The 22,232-nt window shown below is 37.2% G+C and overlaps 1 protein-coding gene across 4 annotated transcripts in view; it reads right to left on the reverse strand.

Annotated features, from left to right (window-relative positions):
• RERG (RAS like estrogen regulated growth inhibitor) overlaps positions 1-21,929 on the reverse strand; it is a 113,768-nt gene extending 91,839 nt beyond the window's left edge. For all 4 annotated transcript variants that reach the window (XM_005570242.4, XM_005570241.4, XM_074006323.1 and 1 more), the window contains exons 1-2: positions 21,706-21,929; positions 17,917-18,091 (exon numbers count right to left, since the gene is read on the reverse strand). In XM_005570242.4, coding sequence (XP_005570299.1) covers positions 17,917-17,977 — 61 coding nt within the window. In that variant the 5' untranslated portion in view covers positions 17,978-18,091; positions 21,706-21,929. The remainder of the gene's footprint in view (positions 1-17,916; positions 18,092-21,705) is intronic.
• Between the last annotated feature and the right edge of the window lie 303 nt (positions 21,930-22,232).

Here is a 22,232-nt window from a genome sequence, read left to right on the forward strand (position 1 = left end):
AGCTAACTTTGAGTATTTATTAGGTGCCAGGCAATGTTCTAAAGCATTCTCATGAATTATTCTGCTTAATGCTTACAATGACAATCTGAAGCAGTATTTTATTCTCCAAATATTTACTGAGCAACTAGAATATGTCAGACGAACACACAAAAATGCCTGAGTTCTGTAACTTAGATTGTAGTGCAACCAGGAAGCAGAGGAGCCAAGATTTGAATCCAAGAAGTCGGACTATTGGATTATAAAACTATTATAGTTAGCAGGCATCATAAAATGCAGTCTCTCTTGGAGATCAATGAGAATCTCATAAATCATAAACAATTCAATGTGAAACAATTGGGAGATGTTTGTGTCCTGGGCCTGATAGTACTGGATTCCTAAGACTGAGCTATTCTTGATTGGAATAGTCTGAGCAAGGCCAGAAACTGAAAAGATCTGGCATTTGGAGTGAGCACGGATGAGTTCAGGTACTGGCTCTGCCACTTAGTAGATATATGCTTTGGGCAAGTTGTTAAACCTGTGTGAGCCTCAATTTCCTCATCAATAAAATAGGGGACTTAAAATAACAGAATTTAATTCATTGCATGTTGGTGAGCTATTAAAGGAGGTAGGTCAAATAAAATAGTTGATAGAGTGCCTGATATTGTATAAAGTAAGCCATTTTTATTATTTGCCTTTATGGACCTTTAAACCTAGACAATAAAATATGAGAACCTAATTTAAGTCATTTTAGAAATGTGAGCCTTGCACTTTATAAATTCCTGACTATACGGAAGGAAGCAGAACTATAGTCTATAGCCACGTGTCTTCAGTATGTGTGTGCACAGGGGTGGGCGGTGCAGAGAGAAAGGATGGGCTGGGCCTGTATTACCCAGGAGCACCATTCAGCTCAGCCTGTCTTGGTTGCTGAGTCCTTTTTGCCCAAGGAGACTGGCTCTTTCATCTTGTGTCACCAGCTTTGCTTCCTGTAGGTCTTGCCCTCAGAATAACTGTGTCATCCAGGACTCATAGAAAGCAAAGATGCCTGAGAATCACAAACTGATTTGTCTGTAAGGACATCGCCTGGACTGGCCACTCTACACTTGTTGCATTGGTTCTTTTTAGTTCTCAACCTCTGGCTCTATTTCCTTTCCTCTCCATTTTTCCTATCTTGTCTCTTGATGAGGAGGCATTCACTTATAAATCTAAATGGTTCAACTTACTGTTAGTGACTTCTTCTGTTTTGTGTACAGCTCTCAATGCCCCCCCTTCTTGGTCAAAAGGGGTGCAGAACTCAACTCCATTCAGGCTATGCCTAACCCAAGTGATCTCTCAATGTGATCCCTTAAATTTAGAAATTAACCAGCTATGACTCTTCAGGATGTTGGTCATCTCCATCCATTTGGTGTTCCCATCTGATTGAGGCTCCATTCCTGAGTTTCCAAAGGCTATTTTGAACCTCAGAGTGAGGGGGAATATGTGTGCAGAGGCTCAGAAACTTCACTCGGTATAGAATATGTTGATACTCAGCAGTCTCTTCTTGTTGTAATTTCAGTATACATATGAAATCAAGGCTTCTGGGAGCCACATTCAATTTTTATGTATAAGAATCCAAGTTATCACAAACTTAGTGGCCTATAACAATCAAATTTACTATCATAGAGTTCTGTAGATTAGAAGTATGACACAGGTCATGAGGGTCTCTCTGGAGGCTCTGGAGGCATTTTCCTGCCTCCTTCACCTTCTAGAAGCCACCTACATTTCATGGCTAATGATCCCCTTCCCCTCTCCTCAAAGCCAGTAACATTATATTTCTGTGACCATTCTTCCTTTGTCACATCTTCCCCTGGCTTCAGCCTCTGACCTCAGCCTGACAAGGTTCTTCACCTTTAGGGAATCATGTGATTAGGTTGGGCTCACCCGATAATCTAGGGTAATCTCCCTGTCTAAAGGCCCATTACCTCAATCATATCTGCAAAGGCCCTCTTGCCATGTAAAGAAACATATTTATAGGTGCTACAGATTAGAGCATGAACATCTCTGGAGGTCATTATTCTGCCTATCACAGTCTTCTCTCTGTTCCCTAAGGATTCACATCTGTTTCACATGCAAAATACATTCATCTCAAGGTCCTCAATGTTCTCAACCCATAATAGTGTCTACTCAAAGTCCAAAATCTCATCAGCTCAAAAATCCCATATCTCATCATCTGCCTTGTATAAATCAGGCATGGGTGAAGCTCCAAGTGGCGACACGAGGTACTCTTCTTCAATGTAAATGTTCTGAAGTAATTGGGTTGCTATTGTTTCTACGGGTTTACACATTTTATCAAATGCTTCCATTTGATTATGGCATTCTGAGGCATTTTTATCAAAAGGGCCATGAGTGGCTTTTATTTTTTGTTTGTTTTTTGTTTTCTACAGGTTGCCATATGTCTACTGTATGTCATTTCAATCTTCCTATTCTCGGTCCAGCTCTGAGTCTACAGTGGAGATGGACACATGTTTTCCTTACATTCCTATATTCTAGACTGGTATTTACCACAAATGGAGGAAAAAGCTAAACATAAGACTAAATATTGAACCCCTTGGTATTTCAATATTTTCCAAGTTTTAAGTCTAAAAATCATCAAAATCCATAGATGGTTTAGGTTCTGATTTTCTAGGATAGTAGTTTTAGCCAACATACATATAGACACAGACACACAGACGCACACACACACGCCCTCACTCATATATACGCATTCATCAAATGGCAGTGGGGATTTGAAAATTATATAATATAATATAGCAGTTAGTGTAGTGTCTTTAGTGCCTTAGAAGTTTATTATTATTTCTACCTGTACCAATGCACCTTTATAGAAAAAGCATTCTAAGATTAAAATAAATTTCAGATTTCTTGGTAGTTCCTTTCTTTTAGTACGTTTGCATTTGCTTCTCTACAAAATGAAATTCTTTCATTGTAAAAAAAATTATTTTACAGTAATTTTTGGGCCATTCATACCAATACATGTTAGAAATAAAACACCTTAATACCGGGAACAATATTGTAACGCCACACAAAGTGCACAAACAGAATAAACTTGGCTGAATAGACAAAGGTATTTGGGAGACTATAATGAATACTCTGCAGATAACCAAGAGAGAAATGTTTACTTACTGAAAACTATGGCAATACTACATTGCATAATTCAAGAAAATTTTTAAAATCTTGTTTCATCATACTTTAAATAAGACACATTTACGAGAGCTCATGTTTTCTTAGTGATGCTTGGCTTGAGGAATTTTTTAATTTGTAGTGAACAAAACTTCCTTTCTACTGAACCTGAAAAAATGACCTGAGAAAACTGTATAGTAAAGTTTCCAGTTTTTCATCAAAGCTATGTGTGCCAATCATTCATCCAAAAAGCACCATCATCATGTAATTCTGAATAATCAATTACAGAATTAAAACATAGCAACCATAAATGACAGTGATCCCTTGCATTTATAAAAAGCATCACCGTTTTTAACGATATTTATTGACCTAGAAGTCATGAATTATTCATAGCAGATAAAAGATCTCCAGTTATCTGATGGGATCCAATTCTACTCAATCTGCCCTCACAAAATGTTTGAAGCCTCCTGGCATTTTGCCCTTTGTAGGGGCTTGATTCTTCCAGTTATTTGGTTCACAAGAACATCTTGTATTTTAGTGAAGAATAAAACATCCTCCTATTGCGATGAATAATGAAGAAAATGTCTGCAATCCAATATTTTGAACACATATCATCATTTAAAAATTCCGACTTGACTATATATTTTCCTTAATGTTGACATGTTAGTACTCTTGTGTTTTTAAAAGGCTTCTGAGTTTTGCTTCTGGGGTTATGCCAGGTCAAATTATTAATGTACCCTCCCTTTCCACTGAGGATATTTGACACGCTTCGCATTTTTTACATATTAAACATTACGCTCTTCTATCTTCCTTTACAATTTCCATCCTCCTCCCTTAACACTTCCTTCACATACTGCTGGGCCCTGAAAGCCAAATAAGAGGTTTTAACATGAAATCATAGGCAGAATTTGGAACAAAAATATTATTTTTAAAACTGAGTTGACTAACAATATAATGTAAGGCCATAAGATATTTTAGTAGTTTAATCACAGTTTCCTCCATTCTGGTTCCTCATTTTTTTCTAGCAATGGTTCAGGTTAAGTACTTTTCATGGATACTGATTAAATGAGTATTCCTAAGTAACATGGAAGAGAGGACAAGGGAGGGAGAAGGGAAGAAAATATTTGTTGAGTGCCTACAATGTACTTGGCATTTTGTTAGAAATTTTTAGAGTACTAGAATCAAATCAGACACTGGAGCCAAATTGCCTGAGTTGAATACTAGCTCTACTGAAATCCCATCACTGCCTGTAAGATCGTGGGCAACTTACTTACTTACTTTGGACCTCAATCTTCTCATCTATAAGAACAAGGTGAATACATAACTTAGTTCTGATCAATTTATGAGTTCATATGTGTGAAGTACCATGGCAATGGTTGGCTTATGGTAAATGAGATGCTAATATCATGAGATCTCATGTCAAGTGCTCTTAATATACACACAGACATATAAAACACACACAAAAGGGAAAGGAACACAAGGAAACTTGAGAACTATAATACATTGATAAAAGACATTAAGGAAGATACAAATAAATAGAAAGACATTTTGTGTTAATGAATTGGAAGACTTATAATGTTAAAATGTTCATCCTACACAAAGAAACCTACATATTCACTGCTATTCCCACCAAAATACAAGTTTTTATTTCTTACAGAAATAGAAAATATAATTCTAAAGTTTATATGGAACAATAAAAGACCCAGAATAGCCAACACAATTTCAAGTAAGAACAAACTTGGAGGCATCACATTTCCTGATTTCAAACTATATTACAATGCTATAGTAATCAAAACAGTATCATATTGGCATAAAATGGGCACATAGACCAATGGAACAAAATAGAGAGCCCAGAAATAAACCCACACATATGGTCAACTGATCTTCAATAAAGGCACCAAGAATACACAATAGAAAAAGGATAGTGTCTGCAAAAAATGGTGTTGAGAAAACTGAATATTCATGTGCAAAAGGATGAAACTGGACCTCTATCTTACACCAAAAAAATCAACTAAAATGGATTAAAGACTTAAATGTAAAACCTGGAACTATAAAGCCCCTAGAAACAAAATAGAGGAAAAGCTTCATGACATTGGTCTTTTTCTCCTTCTAATTCCAACATTAATAACATGTGAATTGCTATGAAGATAATATAATTTTGAAACACAATAAATAAGAGGAAAAGCTTTTCCACTCCTTCCCATAAAAATCCCACTGAACTTAAAGTATTTCAAACTTACTGCCTCCCTAAAGGCCTCCCCAAGTATTTCTCACTGATTTTTCTTCTTCCTATTGACTCCTATAGCATTTATGGCCAGAACAAAATAGCTAAAACTTGGTTACATATAATTTAAATAGCTAAGATGCACATAACAAAAGATGTACATTTCTGATAATAAATAGCTTACCAAATTTCACTTCTTAAAAACTCATGATGAGCTCTACCATTTCTTAAAGTTTCTCCTTCTCTATCCTTTCCTAGTTGTATTTTCAAATAGGCCATGGGCCTGAATTGAGTCAAAAAGCAGTAATTCTAGGATCTGTAGCTTAATTGTGTATCTACATCAATCTTCTTGTTTTGCTAATGCATTGTGATCATGTAAGATATCATCACTGAGGGGAATTAGGTGTAGGGTACACAGGAACTCTCTATTATTTTTGCAACTCTGTATAATTATCTAAAATTATTTCAATGTAAAAAGTTGTAAAAATCATTTATTCTGCTGAACACATACTATCACTGGCTGATTTTGAATTGTAAGTTATACATACTCAGGAAAACACTATGGTCCCTGAGGACAAGAAAAATTTTACATATTTCTTTGAACTTCTCTCACAAATATTAGCATTTTATTGGGCTTATAGGGGGAGGACTGAAGAAAGGGTGGAAGAATTGGGAACACAGTAGGATTTTAATAAATATTAATAAACTGAAAAGTGAGAGACATAAGAAATTGTGGGACCTGAAGACTCAAATGTACTGTGTTCTTGATTTTACCCCTTTCGGAGCACCGCTAAAAAGTAGATTTAAGATACGAAATATTTGAATGGAAAAAAAGTCCCAGGCTTTGGAACAGATCACTATTATTCATAGTACCATGTGTGGTTGAGTCTTCCATTAAACCATCAAACTCAACATGTGCTTCCAAATGACTAGGAAGCTGGCTCAGTTGTTAGATTCAGTTGTAATTTATGGGGTTCTTACTGCAAAAATAACTCAATTACTTTTCAGACAAATAGTCACCATTTTTTATTCGTACTTTTTCTTTTGGACTTCACCTCTTAAATTAGTCCAATGGCACAAAACAAGAAAGAAATTTTTTAAAGATTCAAAAAACAGGAAATGCATCATTGAGGAAAAGATGTTATCTTTGTACCTAAAACAGTGGAAACTTAGGAACTTTAATCAACACTGCTGTTCATTCTATTTACCATTGCATAAGTTTTATAAATGCCACCATCAAAGAGCAATTTAAAATCATTTTTCCAAATACTGGGGAAAGAAAAACAATCTGACTTTAATTTGGTTTTATCTAAAACTTAACTATATGGAGCAAGGTGTCAATAAGCTCAAGGTTATGGGTTCAACTTCTATACGGCTACTTAGTTTCTATCAGCAGAAAATTTGTAACAGGGACATAGACTATATGTTTAATCCCCAAACACTTACCATGCAATCTAGCTCAATCCATTCCCACTATTATCAAATAGCACAAAGTATCATCTTAAAATCAAAGTTCACCCTGTCACAATTGTTGAGGCTTACATTTTATTTTTAAACAAAATTCACCCTTCTATGATGTAAACAAAAAGTTCTAGTTTTAAGGAACCGCAGGAAAGCTTCCCATGTGCTCTGGCCCACAGAATATTTTTTTACTCACGTAGTCTATTCTCACTAGAATGTGAACTCCATGAAGGTAGACAGCTCCTTGTTTTATTACTACAGTGTCAGTATACACCCAACAGGGCCTGGCACTCAATGCACTGAATGTGCAGCTCACAAAAAGTGATACGATTTTCTGAAGCTGAAAACACATGCCTCAAATGGAAATTGAGTACTCAGCAAACTTAACACAATGATTCCCAAAGTGTGGGCCCTAGATTAGCAGCATCAGCATCACTGAAGAACTTGTTAGAAATACAAATTCTCTGGCCTCAGTGCAGACCTACTGAATCAGAATCTCTGAAGGTGGGGTCCTGAAACATACATTTTAACAAGCCCTGCTGGTGATCCCGAGGCATGGTAAAGTTTGATATCAACTGTTATAATCCAATAAAAAAATACATTTCCAAACTCAGCTCTGGTTTGGTTTGCAGCAGCAGTGCTAAATCACATAAATTCAGCCATTTTAGTACAAAAGTATTCATACATATCTTGGAACAAATGCCTGGGAAATGAGTTTCTGCATAGGATAGATATTTGGGCCAATAATGGTTGATCACTGTTATGCACTTTCTGTAGCAATGTGTCTTAATTCCTAAGAAAAGCATGGCAGAGAGAAACAAGAGACATAAAATATAATATTAAGCAGGAGATTATAACTGTGAGGCTTCTCCCCAGCTCACCTTGGTTATGGCAAATCTCCTAAACAGAAGTTATTTACTGACCACAGAAGCAATGTGATACAGTGTTAACGTGCCTACACCAAGAACCAAAGACCTATGTTTTTGTTAACCAGTTGTAAGTTATCCAAAAAGTGACATAATTTCACTAGAATATCTCATCGTCTCAATGAGCTAAATAATACCAAAGTGGAAAATTCTGTGATTCAATGAGAGTGTCACAAGGGTCTATAATGTTCCAAAACAAACATTTCCAGATGATAGAAAGTGGGGAGGGATAACAGACATGCTGGATCCAAAAGGCTCCTGATGCGCCAGGATAATTGATTAAATCTAACAAAATAATACTTAAGAGAATGAAAATAAACATCTATACCTGGGTGAAACATACACACATTGCTCAGGTACAGATTGGGGAAGGTTTGGCTCAGCAATGACATACATTAAAAAAAAAAAAAAAACAGTCTCCATTTGCAATAAACTCCCCATGAGCCAACATCATGTTGTCTCTCATCCTGAAACCAACAGTGACCTTAGGATGCCTCAGCAGAAATAAAGGATCTAGAAGCAAAATCACAGTTATGCTCTGATCTGTTCTGGGTACACCACATCTGAAATGTCTGTCTTCAATTTCAGGTCCACATTTCATGGAGTGCATTGTAGAGCAAAAGAGAAAGGATGATGCTATGACCTCATGGGGGTAAACTAAGAGACTCTTTGTAGCTAGACTATAGAAGAAGAGACTCAGGCATGAGTCAAGGCATGCTGGCTATATTCAATTTTGTGAAGGGCTGTCATAAGAAGAGGGATTTATCATGCTCTATGTGACACTGAGGGGATAAAGTTAAAGTCAATGCCTACAAGCTACAGAAAATCCTTTGGTTCCAAAGAAGGAAAAGCAACAAACAGGAAGAACTGTTGGAATAATTTTATTCCAACACTCTTCATGTGACATATTTGAAACCAAAAATTCCTAAGGCATTGAAACTACAACCTCCGGATATGCTGTCACATTCCTCCCTGTTAGGCAGTCCATGGAGGAACACAAACACTAATGTAAGGGTTTTGTCTATGTAGTTAATATCAGTAGACTGATAGTAGTAAAGGAGACTACCCCTGATAATATGGGTGGGCCTCACCCAGTTCTTGGAAGGCCTTAAATGAAAAAACTGAGGTTTCCTAGAGCAGAAGAAATTCTGCCTTAAGACTGCAACATTATCTCCTGCCTGAGTTTCCATCCTGCCAACCTTAGAGATTTCAGTCTTGCCAGCTGCCACAATCAAAAGAGACAATTCCTTTGAATGAATGAATGTAAGTGTGTGTATTCTATTGGTTGTGTTTCCCTGGGGAACCCTGACTGATACAGTTGTGCAAAGGCGGATGTGCAAGAATGATTTACTTCCGGTCATGCTGCATTCCTGTCACTGGAGACAGTCAAGTTCAGGCAAGGAAACCACTTTGGTCATAATAAGGAGGCTATTTAAAACATATGACCCTTGATACAGTTTTAAAGCACGTGTGCCAAACTAGACAACATAGTCTAATTCAAATGTTTCATTTATTTATTAAGTCCTAGTATGTGTCAAATACTGCATGAGGCTCTAGAGGTGTAATGAACAGAAACAGCTACTGCTTTGCCTTTTTGGTAGGTACATGGATCCTGCATGATATGCAGGGGTACCAGACCAGCTCTTCTTGAACACAAAATTGGTGCTCAACAGATACTTGTTGAATGAACAACTGAATGAATAAAACTATATTTTAAGACTGTAGAGAAATAGATAAATACACACACATACACATACATGTACATATATGTTAACTGAAAACTCTATCAAAAATATTAAAATGTTTTAAAGCTTTAATTTATATAAAGATAAGATTTGATTATTAAAACATTATATGAACACACCATGTTCCCTTCTCCGATAAGGCATAAGCCTAAGTTATTGTCCTAAACCCTCCTCTCCTTTTCGACTGCCCACTTTACATACTGATACTTAAAAAAAAAAAAATCAACTCAATGTCTCTTCATGTGACATATTTGAAACCAAAACTTCCTAAGGTATTGAAACTACAACCTCTGGATATGCTGTCACATTCCTCCCTGTTGGGCAGTCCATGGAGGAACACAAACAGCCAACTGCTGGACTGAGTGTATTCATCTGGCCTTCAGTAGTAGACAGCCAAAGAGTTCACCATGCTGCTTCTCCAAACACAAATGTTAAGAAACATAAGGGAAAAAAAATGGATGCAGATCAATAATAACAGAACCTTAGTATTAAGCCCACATTTGTATCAGACTTGTAATTTTTCAAAGTACCTTCAGTGCCATAATTTCATTTGGTAAAATGCATTCTGTAAAAATTTTACCTGCATTCTGTAAAAATTGAAAAAGAACAAATGAATCCATCATTGGGCAGATGAATACAAGGAGATAAGGATGAAATTAAAATGAGGTTTTAATCTCAATGTTTACAGTCAATTGTGTGCTTCTTTACTATCAGATCATAAGGACAGGACACAGTGTAACGTAGGCTATTTACATAACAATGAGGAACACATTCTTTAGCAAAAGATGATTCACCAGTTTTTTTTTTTTTTTAACACTTGATCCGAGGCTATAAGAAATAGAATACTGCATCACAGGAGAACACTCTTTTATATAAAAGTTGCTGAGAATTTTGGCTATTTTGGTTAGTAATGCACCTGGTACTCCCAGAGGGCTTTGCCATGCATCGGTTATTTATTGGTTACTGTGAATTTCTTATAAAAACAAGATCCATCAGGTTTTACAAAGTTTGTATGATAAAATTCTAATGGTCATTTCATTTCCTAATATAAAATATCTGAGAAGATATGGAAAATAACTGAATGATACAAAATGAAAACCTTTGATAGCAAAGTTGCAAGAGCCTTGCGTTGAGTCATAGACTGGAATTCTAGACTTGGCTCTAGCACCAACAAGCTGGGTGATCTCGCCAAAGATCTCTCTCACATGTATCTCTCATATGTATGGATAAGCTTTACATATTTGTTTATTCATGCTGAAATTATCTATTTCAGACTGCCTGGCCTTTACAATATAGCAACTCATTTTCTATGGGATGGAAGAAATTATGGCTGTTTTTCTGAAACCACATCAATTTTCAAAGGCAGCTGTAGCAACAGACATGCATTTGCACTGGAATTTTGGCTTCAAGGCCAGTACCACCTTGAAAATCTGGCTGATTTCCGCAAACCCATAAGTTGGAGAAATACCAGGAATAAAAAGAGGAATTACAAGGATGATTTAAAATTTTCTTCCCTCCACTTAAAGTTAGTCTTTTCAAGTTGCCAAGAAAACAAGTCGAGATCAAAATGGAATTAATAGATAGCTAGTATTTAACTACAGAAACATTTCAATGAATAAATTAGCCATTAGTTTAAAATAAAGGACAATTGAATTTTAATAATATATTCCAATAAAAAAAGCAAGAACAGAGATACGCCCTTTTGGCTTTGAAAAATAATTCTTGATTTTGTTTTGTTTTGTTTTCCAGTATTGTTTTCCCCCCAATTATATTTTTCTTAAGAGAAAAGCCTTAACTAAGAAATGGTCATTGTCAACCTGCAAAGTACTTAGCCACCTACCAGTAACAATTAATTTTCATTTTTTTCTAGCTTTTTGTTTACTTCTATTTTCCTATGCCATCTTAAGCACCATTTCTCTTTTTACTTCCTGGGCATACAAGAAAGGTCAACAATGACTTAGGAATTGCACAGAGGTCTGCCTTTTATACATATACATGGGCATACACCTGCAATTTGAAAACATGGTTTCATTGGTCTTGGGGTAGAAAAAACAAATTACAATTGACACATCTAGGCTGTTTGCCTCTTTTCGCTTTTCTGTCTTTGCAGGTGAAGGAAGAGACAAATGCTGTAAAGCCACAGGTAACCAGAGCACTATATTTTAGGACAACAGAAAGGCTCTTCTAAACACATCCAAACTTGTCTCAAAACCACCTCCCTCCCTTTGGTCCAGTTCTTTAAAAAACAATTATTCCTCTAACCACCAACTACGCAAGGAATCAATAGGCCGCATTTCTGGTAATCCTTCAATTTCATAAACCAACTAGGAAAAGCTTCTTTATATACACACATGTGTTAAGGGGCCATGCAAGCTCCGCATCCACATGGGCAGAGGGAAGCATAATCTGCCCTTTTTGCTTATCTTGATTAATGTTTTTAGCAAATTTACCATAAAGATTATGTAATCTTATGTCTACACTCCCACGTTCACTGCAAAATTTTTCACAATAGCCAAGATATGAAAACAACTTAATGCCCATTAATGGATGAATGGATTTTAAAACGTCATTTTATATTTTTATATATATATGTGTGTATGTATATGTGTATATATATACACACACACACTCATACACACACACACACACACACACACACACACACACTATGGAATGCTATTCAGCCTTAACAAAGCAGAAAGTTCTATAATTTCCAACCACATGGATAAACATAGAGGAAATTACGCTAAGTGAAATAAGGCTGGCCCAGAGAAACAAATACCATATGATCTCACTGATATGTGGAATCTAAAAAAGTCAAACTCATAGACACAGAGAGTGGAATGGTGGTTAACGTCACTGGGAGAGGTATCAATGGGCCAAATGGGGGCATTGGTCATAGGGTACAAAGTTTCAGTTACACAGGAGGAAGAAGTTCTGGTGATCTGTTGCACAGCATGGTGACCATACTTCATAATAATGTATTGTACACTTCAAAATTGCTGACGGACAGCATTTGAAATATTCTAACCATAAAGAAATGACAATTGAGGGGATGGATATGCTAATTCACCTGGTTTGATCATTCCATAATGCATATATGTATCAAAACATCAAATTATATCCCATAAATATTTACGGTTACTATTTGTCAACGAAAAATAAAACAAAAATCTGTGATTGATGGTGAAAAATACATAGAATCTTAGAAAATAATGCTCCAAAAGTTTAATGGGTCCTCAAGGAGGTAAAAACTGAGATACAGCGTTGTTGCCTGTCTTCACGTTCACATGGTATGCACAGCCGAGGCTACTTCTTATACCTGTGGTCCTCAAGTGGACCTGAAACCTATGTGATATTAGAGCCACAAATAAACTTGTTATGTCTTCCTGAAAAGTCCATTTTAGTCACTGAGTTTTAGGGCAGATTGTTTTTATGTTTAAACAAACTGATATATTAGGAATTCATAGTAAGTTTTGCATACATTTTATATAACTATAAAACATGCAAAATGCTTACATGATTCTGAGATGCTTACATATCCCAAACCCCCTAGATCTTTCTTTCTCTTATTAGATGTACTTTGAAAACAATGTTCGAAAAGCATCATACTATGCCATTCAGCCTGAAGAAGGGGAAAAATTGGTATATAGCTACTTAAGTAGAGAAAAAGTTCTAAAACACAAAAGGTAGTTCTATAGCGTAAGAAAATTGATCTACCCGAGAGGCGACTGATGTTTCTGTTTTTTATTTTATATATATGAGATCTCATACATATATCTCAGTCTGAAGTATACATATATTTTAAAGCGGGTTTTGGTGGTTATCTTAAAAGTCACATTTAAAATTAGAATAGTCCCTGTCCCACTTGAAAATAAGATGAAAAAAGCTTTAAAAAATTTTTTTTATAATTGACAGAGAATAAAGCAGGCAAGAACAAAAAATAGGATGAAAAATCGCTTCTCTTTGTGCCACAGAAAAAAATATCACAAGCTTGTTTGTTTTTGGCACCCAGTTTATAGCCTAGCAATCTGAGTCTATGAACTTAAGCCTTCATGGATGAGTGCACCAATTGGCTTTTGAATTACAGGATAGCATTACTCAATTAACTTTGAGACTAGCTAGCCCTTTCAAGCAATATAGTTAGCAGTGGCACACAATATTTCAGTTCTAAAATGAGAATGTCAACTGTGAAACTAAATTTACAATTTCAGTTGTTTCTCTATCAGCCCCCTCCCACACTTACTACGAATTTGAATAATACAACTACAAGAAGCACTGAAATAAAAACGTGTGCATTCTAGGCTGATCGGCAAGTCCTATCACTTTAATTACTTGGAGCTTGTCAAAATATAGGCTGATGCACACAAGGAAATCTGTGCCCTGCATGCCACATTATTAATGCTTCACCCTTAGCCAATGAAAGTAAATGTTTACCCGGCTGGGGCAACAAAAGATAGGAAGGGCTGGGAAATCATGACCCTACACTTTGCAGCGTCCCCATAGAGTTCACCGTACTATCCCTATGCCAGCAAGCTCACTTGAAGACCGAACTGCAAGATACAATTAGAAGGAACAAGAATTCCCCAGTACAGCAGACCATGTAAATACTTACATATTACACACGTGTGTGCACATACACGCATCCCTCACATGTTTTATCAGTACTCCTTAGTAATTAGCACACTATTAAATTTTGCCTCTGCTGACAAGTCTATGGTCAAACTGTCAATGAAAAAGTTCTGGTAAATGTTAAATTCTGTTTTAAATATAGAGGGCCTATCTATCACCTGGGCTTAGGAAGCCATCTGCCACATACCAGAAGCACTTTCACATTTAAAGGTGTTAATTTATTGGTGACACTAACATATTTCTGGCTTTTTACAAGATTAAATATAAGCCATATGAAGTATTGTTACGATCATCTGTAGTCAAGCTATAATTGACATTAACCAGATTTTAGGTTTAAGAAAGAGAAAAAGAGAGAAAGTATGTGTGTGTGTTTGTGTGTGTGTGTGTGTTCAGGGTATGCTGAGCAGGGATATGGAGTTTTTACCTTATAAGCTGTCTGACTTAGTGAAAACCAAAATACTCACTTGAACGCAAGTATATCTTTAATTGTATGTTTTCACTGTGGAACTTACAAATTAAAAAAGCATACCTTAACAAATTATAATAATATAAGCTAATTTTGAGCATTTGCAATGTGCCAGGAACACTTGCATGTAACAACTCATTCAATCCTAGTAACAACTGACGTGCTATTATATGTTTTTCATAGTTGAAGAAATTGACAGGTTAAGTAACTTGCCAAAGTTGCCAAGTTCACAGGGCTAACAAAAGCTCGCACTCCTGATTTCAAGCCATACGACTCCTTGTTAGCAAATGGGCAATAAAGTCTTGTTTATCCTCAATTCCTACTGGTATTAAGTGTGAGGAAAGTAGAGGGGACAAGGAAGACGTGAAGCCTCTGAAACAATTCAGTGAAGAGTTACTGAATTACATTCCAACAGGTATAATTTCTTGCAGACTTAAACAAGGAAAAATTACCTATAAGATTGTTAAAGCCTCTGCAGTAGAAAGAGAAATGCGTGACACAATGATGAGGCAGAGACATCAAATAGCCATATTCACAAAGAATTAGAATCAACATAAATTCAATATTGTTGTAGTCTATTTTCAAAATGGTTGCATATGAGCCAGGCGTGGTAGCACACACTTGTCGTCCTACTTACTGGGGAGACTGAGGTGGGAGGATCCCTTGAGTCCAGGAGTTGGAGGCTGCAGAGAGCTATGATCATGCCACTGCACTCCAGCCTGAGTGACAGAAGGAGACCTAGTGTCTTAAAATCAAATTGGTAGATACGAAGTAGTCTGTAGTCGTTTTCACTGAACTATGGAAAAAGGCTTCACAATTGTCACCCATGCATCAAACAAGTGCTGCTTTTAAAATGTGAGGTGCAGTTACAGGTCTCAGAAAAATAATTTAATGGTGAAAAAGGAAAACACTGTCTGTTTACAGATGACAGACAAAAAGGCAATTGTTAAAGGTATGTAGTCCGTCATTGTCATTTTCACCTAAATGAAAATAAACACAAATGGTGGAATGTATTTAAGGCAAATAGAGAAAACAGTCCAAAGAAGATTTGAATGTTGTTAGAGTTGGAAAGAAACTTAGTGAGCAATTTCAACCTGTGCATGTTACATAAAATAAAATTAAGTTCAGCAGAATTTGATCTCCCTGTGCAGGTGTTATCTTCAGCTCTGGGTATGAGTTGCACTTCTAGCGGCAGTGTATGGAGTTAAGGACACAGGAAGATGATACCTAGAACCCTGGAAGCTTCAACTTTGAGAAGTGGGCAGATGAAGAGCAAACCATGAAAACAGCTAGTTAGGAGCAATGGAGAGAGAGCAGCAAAGCCAAAGAGTGTGATGTCATGGGAGCCTGGGAAGGAAGGAATTTCAGGAGAGAATAAGCATTGGTGTGATGAGAGAAAGAAGTCTAAGAAGATCAGAACTGGAAAATGATCATTAGATGTGTTGGTTATTGTTTGGTAGTGACGTTAGCAAAAGCAGTTTCAGGAGCGTGGTTATAACAGAAGATGGCTATGTTTTAAGTAATGAATGGGAGAATAAAAAAACAGATAAGACAGTAAGGGAAGAACTCATATTCAATAAGCTTGAAGAAAAGAAAAAGATGAAGTAGTGGACAAAGAAATGCGTAAGGAAAAATGGTCAGGTGAGAATGAGAGGAATAATTGAAACCATGTGGGGAAAGGCAATGAAAACAGGTGTCCCAGCTCAGGCTGATGCATGAGCCTTGACAGGAGACACCCAGCGTGCTCTGAGATCATGAAGATGGGAAATGAATGGACACACGTACAGCTATGTGGTTCTCTCACCTGAGTTTTTTTTTTTTATGTTTGACTTCTTAAATCGCATGTAGGTTATTTTAACAAACGATACAAGGTTTTTAAAAATCTCCTTCCCTTATTGCCCATGGGAAGTCTGGAATGAAGGAATAAACGGTCAGCCTCAAGCCTGGACCCTGCACTCACAAGGAGTTAGACAAGCTCTTGCTGGCAGTGTGCATCTTCTCCCACACTCCCTTCCCTCCATCCTCCATTCACGGGAATCATTTCCTCATTCTCCAGATCCTTCCACCAGCTACGGAAATTAGGTTCTCACGCCATTAGAAAACACTGAGGAGATTAACAGGGAGGAGTTTAACTATCTTCAGTCGTGTGAAGGCTGGCAGGTTCTTAGCCTTGCCAACTATCTATTTTCCTTGCGTGGTTTCTGCCAGAGGCAAGAGCAAACAGCAAACAGAAGAAAAGGGTGGTAGCAGGAAAGAGTACTTTTGAAAAAATTAAAAGAAAAAGAAGAGACAAAGACTTAGAAGAGGGAAGATTACTGCTGAAATTAAACCAGAAGCAGGTTACAAAAGAAAGGTTGGTCACAGAATTAAAAAGCTATTATGTGTATTTGTCTAAGATTTTGTGGATTACCTAATGTATTGGATTATACAGCTTATTTCCAAACAGGTTTCCCTCTACAAACATGCACCTACCAGATACCTGTTTGAATCCTTTCCTGAGAACCAAAAGCTCTGTGTACAGTTAATTATGGTTCCTTCCTCCAGTAAGACACTAAGGCAAGAGGTTACCCTGAAAGGTCATGCTGCCCCTAATATTTTAGCAACCTCGACTTTGGAATTCTTTAATTGTAAGATCGAAGATATATTTTTCAAACTAGATATTAGATACATTTTTCACTTCCACCATTTCACCCTTAATCTTAAAGGTCTGCTAGTGATTTCTCAGATGGGGAACAAAGTCTCTGAATTACTGATGTTAGCCAGAACTTGCTAATTTAAATTCACTGCAGAGGGATTCGCAATAGCTATCTTGCTTAAGGGCATGCACTCCTAAAGTTTCAGGAATCCTCAGGATTTTCGAGTGTTGGGCAATAATGCAATTCTGCTTCTGATAAAGCTAGATTCACTTAAGCATTTTTAAAGCACCTAACACATGCTTGACACTGGGCTGTTTGCTGAGAATATAAAAATGAATGATATGTAAACTCAGTCCCTCAAGATTGTATACATAGAGAAAAGCACAAGTATGTATTTTATAATTTCCACGATCTGATTTCTTTGGAGGTTGTTAAAAATCAGAATGCCAAGACCTCTGATATATCCATTATCTGTGTGTTATCAGCAAAGCTACTTCAACATAAATAAGCAAAAGGATATATAACATTCAATTAGGCAAACTAAAAGTTCTAGATGAAGAGACTTTATCTAAAAGAGTAACAAATGAGCATAGGAGAAATATCAGCTACCCACCTGACCAATCCCAAGAAACGATAATAAAGAAACACAGTCACCCACACACACACACTACAACAACCACAGTGAAAATCTTACCTGACTTGCCCACGCCTGCTCTCCCAAATATTGCCAGTTTGACCTCTGCACTTTTAGCCATGATGGGTGCTGGTAGACAATTTACTGTTGTTAAAACTAAAACACTGAGCAAATCTTTTTGGTTCCAGTCTTTGGATTCACCATATCATTGTAAATCTTGGAAGAGTCCACAATCCTTAAACAAAAGAAATTTGGGAATTCATAAGAGACTGGAAAATGAATTAATATTTATTAAGCATCTAGTATATGCCAGCCACCATTCACTTTATCAACATTTTCTAGTTTGATCTTTACCACTATCCTGTGAGAAGTCTATGGTAACTTACTGGAAATGATTTAGCTAATAAATGGTAGATTCAGGACTTGGATTTTGATCTGGTTGGTACTAAAACATGCATTAGCATATCACACACAATAGCATTTCTAAAGTACTTCCTCAAGAAATTTTTTTATGAAGGTATTGATTCTTGGTAGTAATAGAAAGTAAATACTTAAAGTATGTGAATACACACATTTACCATCTATCTGTAAACATTCAGGGTACAAATACATGCAGTGGGGCAATGGAGAAAGTCACTTTTGGGCCTCTTCATGTCTCTTTGGGTTGAATAATATACATTCATATTAGTCAATTCCAATGCAACACAATTCAATTTTGCATCTCAAAGTTAAATTTTATCTCAATTCACACTTGATCACATGATGAAGTCATGTGACAGATACAGATACACATGTTCTAGGAATCAATATATAATATGTAGATTATATTTTTATATTTTGCTGGGCACCATGCCCTGGTACACAAACAATAAATGCCATGCTCCAAGTTATTATTCCTTTTCTATGATGACTTCAAGTAAATTAGTTTATAATGCTGTCTTAAAACTTGGGAAATAACATTACGTACAAAGTAAGCACATCTTATTTAGTTTGGTGCTTTAGGAAAGACATCTAGGTTCTTAGGACCACGGAAATGTAAATTTGGAAAGAGCTTTGGTGGTGGTGGGGGCTGGAGTGGGGGTCATCTGAAGGAATCTTCTAGCCATTCTTCTAGCAAGAATCTTCCCTTAGGACATAACAATCATTCCATATTGCATTCCTGACTTACCACTTCCAGGTATGAAAGGTAGGCTCATTACTTCTGAAAGCTGCTTCATTTCTCCAATTAGGAGAAACTGCCTTTCTAATATTGAGCTCTAATCTGTCTCCTTGTGGCTTCTACTCATTTGTCCTGGTTTTTCTCTATGAAATAACTCAAAATAAGTCAACTTTTTATTTCACTCAGAACCGTTCAAGGATCCTAGTGTCTAGTAGGACCCTTGCTCCATCCTAGGCTTCCTTTTTCTAGGAACTTGAGGCCCAGCCTGTCCACTTGTTCTTCCTGGAATGCACACTCTCGTTTATGTTTTTTTGACCTTTACTCCCTTTTTCATCATGTGCATTGCCTCCTCAACATCTTAATCACTTTAAAAACGTGGTGTCCACTGCATTCCACTTTGAGATATGACCTGACAAACTGACCCAGTATAAATTCCCTGAGATTTTCACTATCGTTAATCTGCATACCATGGCTGTACTGTAGCACAGCCAATCACAATAAGCCTCACATCTTTTACATGGACTGCAGACCCCCGCTTTCTGAACTTTTGCAATCAATGGCTTAAACCTAAATACAACACTGCACTTTTACCCGTGTTAAACTTAATCACATCAGTCTTCATAATTCATTCAGTTTTCAAGTCTGTAAAGACGTTTTAAACACAAATATGTTATCTAAATGTGTTAACTGTTCCTGCTAGACTTTTTCCATCTATAAATTTTTACAAAGAGCTTCTTAAGAGAGAGAAATAAAAAAGTGGAAACCCTTCTGAAAAAGTATTTCTACAAAGACATTAACATGCAATTGTTTTCTTCCTTATGTATTTAAGCTATCATCCTGTACCTAACAAGGTTTTGTATTTGCTGATTTTCAAAGTGCCAGAGCTTCCTCTGAAGGAAGGAAAAATCAACATTAACATTAGCTATTGTTTACTTCATCCTCAATAATGAAAAAGTGTCTAAGTAATCATTAATAACAAAAACCAGAAGCTTAAACATCTGCAATTTGTCCAGTCCCATATTTTTGGCTAAAGATAAAAAGATTTCCTTATTTGTCACTTTAGATGCATTCATTAAGAAAAGGCCCCTATGTCTTCAAGGTTTAGTGCTTCATCACAGAAACATAATATATGGAGATACATTAACTATTTAAATTATAAATGAGAAGAGGTGCTGGCAAGTATTTCTTTGAAACATTGAAGTGTCTGCAGCTAGTATAAACAATAATTTTCTATTTCATGCAAAACTGTTAATATCCATGGATATAAAATGCAAGTAATTATCTCTCTGATTAATATTTCATGAAAGTAGCCATCAAATGTGATTTAAAAAAAAAATGACAAGTCCCATTTTTTAGTAACTCCTAAATGGCCTCAGAGGCATAGGAATTTCACTTAAGAAAGAGAAATTGTGTGAGCTATTTCTTCCATTTATAACCTAATAAAGATACAGCTGGTTATTGTCAACCTAGTGTTATGTTTAGAAAAATCACTTAAAGGAAGACACAAAACTGACATGAGTTCTTCAACATTTTATTTCTCACATGAAAATGTGAAAAGTTACATTTGACAAGATAGAAAACAAAAATAAATTTGTAAATTGTTGTAATAAGTAAACTGTTGCCAAGTTTCTGATGTTCACAATAATTCATAATCTGAGAGCTTCAATATGTGGATCTAAGAAAATCCATTTGTCCTAATGTTCTGCTGAAATATTCTGAGTAGGGCTGAAATTTACCATTCACTTTTTAGGTGGACGGTGCTTTATTAGGACAAAAACATCTCAGCTCCTATCACTCCTAGAGGTAAAGTCATACCTATTTAGTTTGAAGGTGTAGGTTTTTTTTTTCCTAAACATAAATTAAAGGAAAAAGGAAAAACGCTAGCCTCCAAATCCTGTATTATTAGTGATGCATTCAATGATTTATTCCACACTTACACTACGCACATACAAATAAAAGTAGCTCCCTTCGAAGAGCTTACACTCTGTTAGACCTATGATATTTAGATCACTGTAACCTTATTTACTTACTTATTTAAAGAAAGTTTTCATTCCTAATAAATCATTCTCAAGGCTATATTTATCAAGGTTCATGCTTTCTGCTTCCTCTTGGGGGTGGGGCAAGCAAGCATCTTTATAAGGTAATCATGCTTGGAACTTCTGTTTTCAGGCGCTCATCAAAATCAACTGTAGCTATTTAGGGAAGCAAAGACCCTAGTCTAGTCCTGGAAATGAGATTCTCTTCTTTTTTGGCCTCCCCTTCTCTGGTTCTGAAACTAAGTTTTCCTGGTCTCATTACGAGGAATTCTCCCTCTTCTTATCACTACGCAGTACCCACAGCAAACCAGGATTAATTGTATAAGCCTCTTGGCTATTTAATGTTGCTCTGAAATCAACAGGTATCTCGCAATAATAAACAAACCCATTGTGGACTGCAAGTCACTTGCTTTCAGGCTAGGGAGAAAATGCAGCCTTAAGTCACAAGGGCATTTTTCTTCTCAGCTAGGAGAGCCCTGTCAAGCCAGGCTGCCGGTGTTCACATCTCCCTCTCAGCGAACCCCAAAGCCACCCTGGGAGGAGGACCCGGTGACCAAGAGGACTGACTCAGAGGCCGAGTGCGCTCAGGGGCTCGGAATGGGTCTGCAGGAAGTCGTCCCGAAAGAGCCACCTGGACACGTGCGTGACACTCACCTGTTCACACTCTCCAGGCCAGGAGAGCCACGGTCCTCTCTGCAAGTTCGGAATGGGTCCCCCAAGATCGCGAAGCCCTCCCACGCTGAGCAGCCCAGGCTTCGGGTTGCGTTTCCAGTTGCTGGGCTGCGGTCGTGGGTGGGACTAGCCGCAGAAGCAAGTGCCACTGGCCCGGCGGGGGTCTCCTCACTCTAGCTCGCTCCGACTAGCGGCGGAGGGACTGCGGCAGGACGCGAGCTGAGCCCGGCCAAGGCCGCTGCGCTCCGCGGCCAGGATGCTGCAGTGCGGCGCTTCGGCGCCCCCTACTGGGTTCAGGGGTAGGCTCCTCCCGCCGCGCTGCCTCCCAGGCCTGCGAGCTTGGGTCTTTAACTTGCTGCACCCAAGACGGGCTTCCCTTTTTCACTGGTCATTTCCAGGCCTCTAGGCTGTCACCGAAGGGCAGCTTTCCTCGGTTAAAAGCTTGCCTAAGAAAGCATCACTACGTGGTGTTTTCTAATCCTTACTTCAAATGATCCTTACAATATCTC

Source organism: Macaca fascicularis, chromosome 11 (assembly GCF_037993035.2).
Source record: "Macaca fascicularis isolate 582-1 chromosome 11, T2T-MFA8v1.1".
NCBI classification, from domain to species: Eukaryota; Metazoa; Chordata; class Mammalia; order Primates; family Cercopithecidae; genus Macaca; species Macaca fascicularis.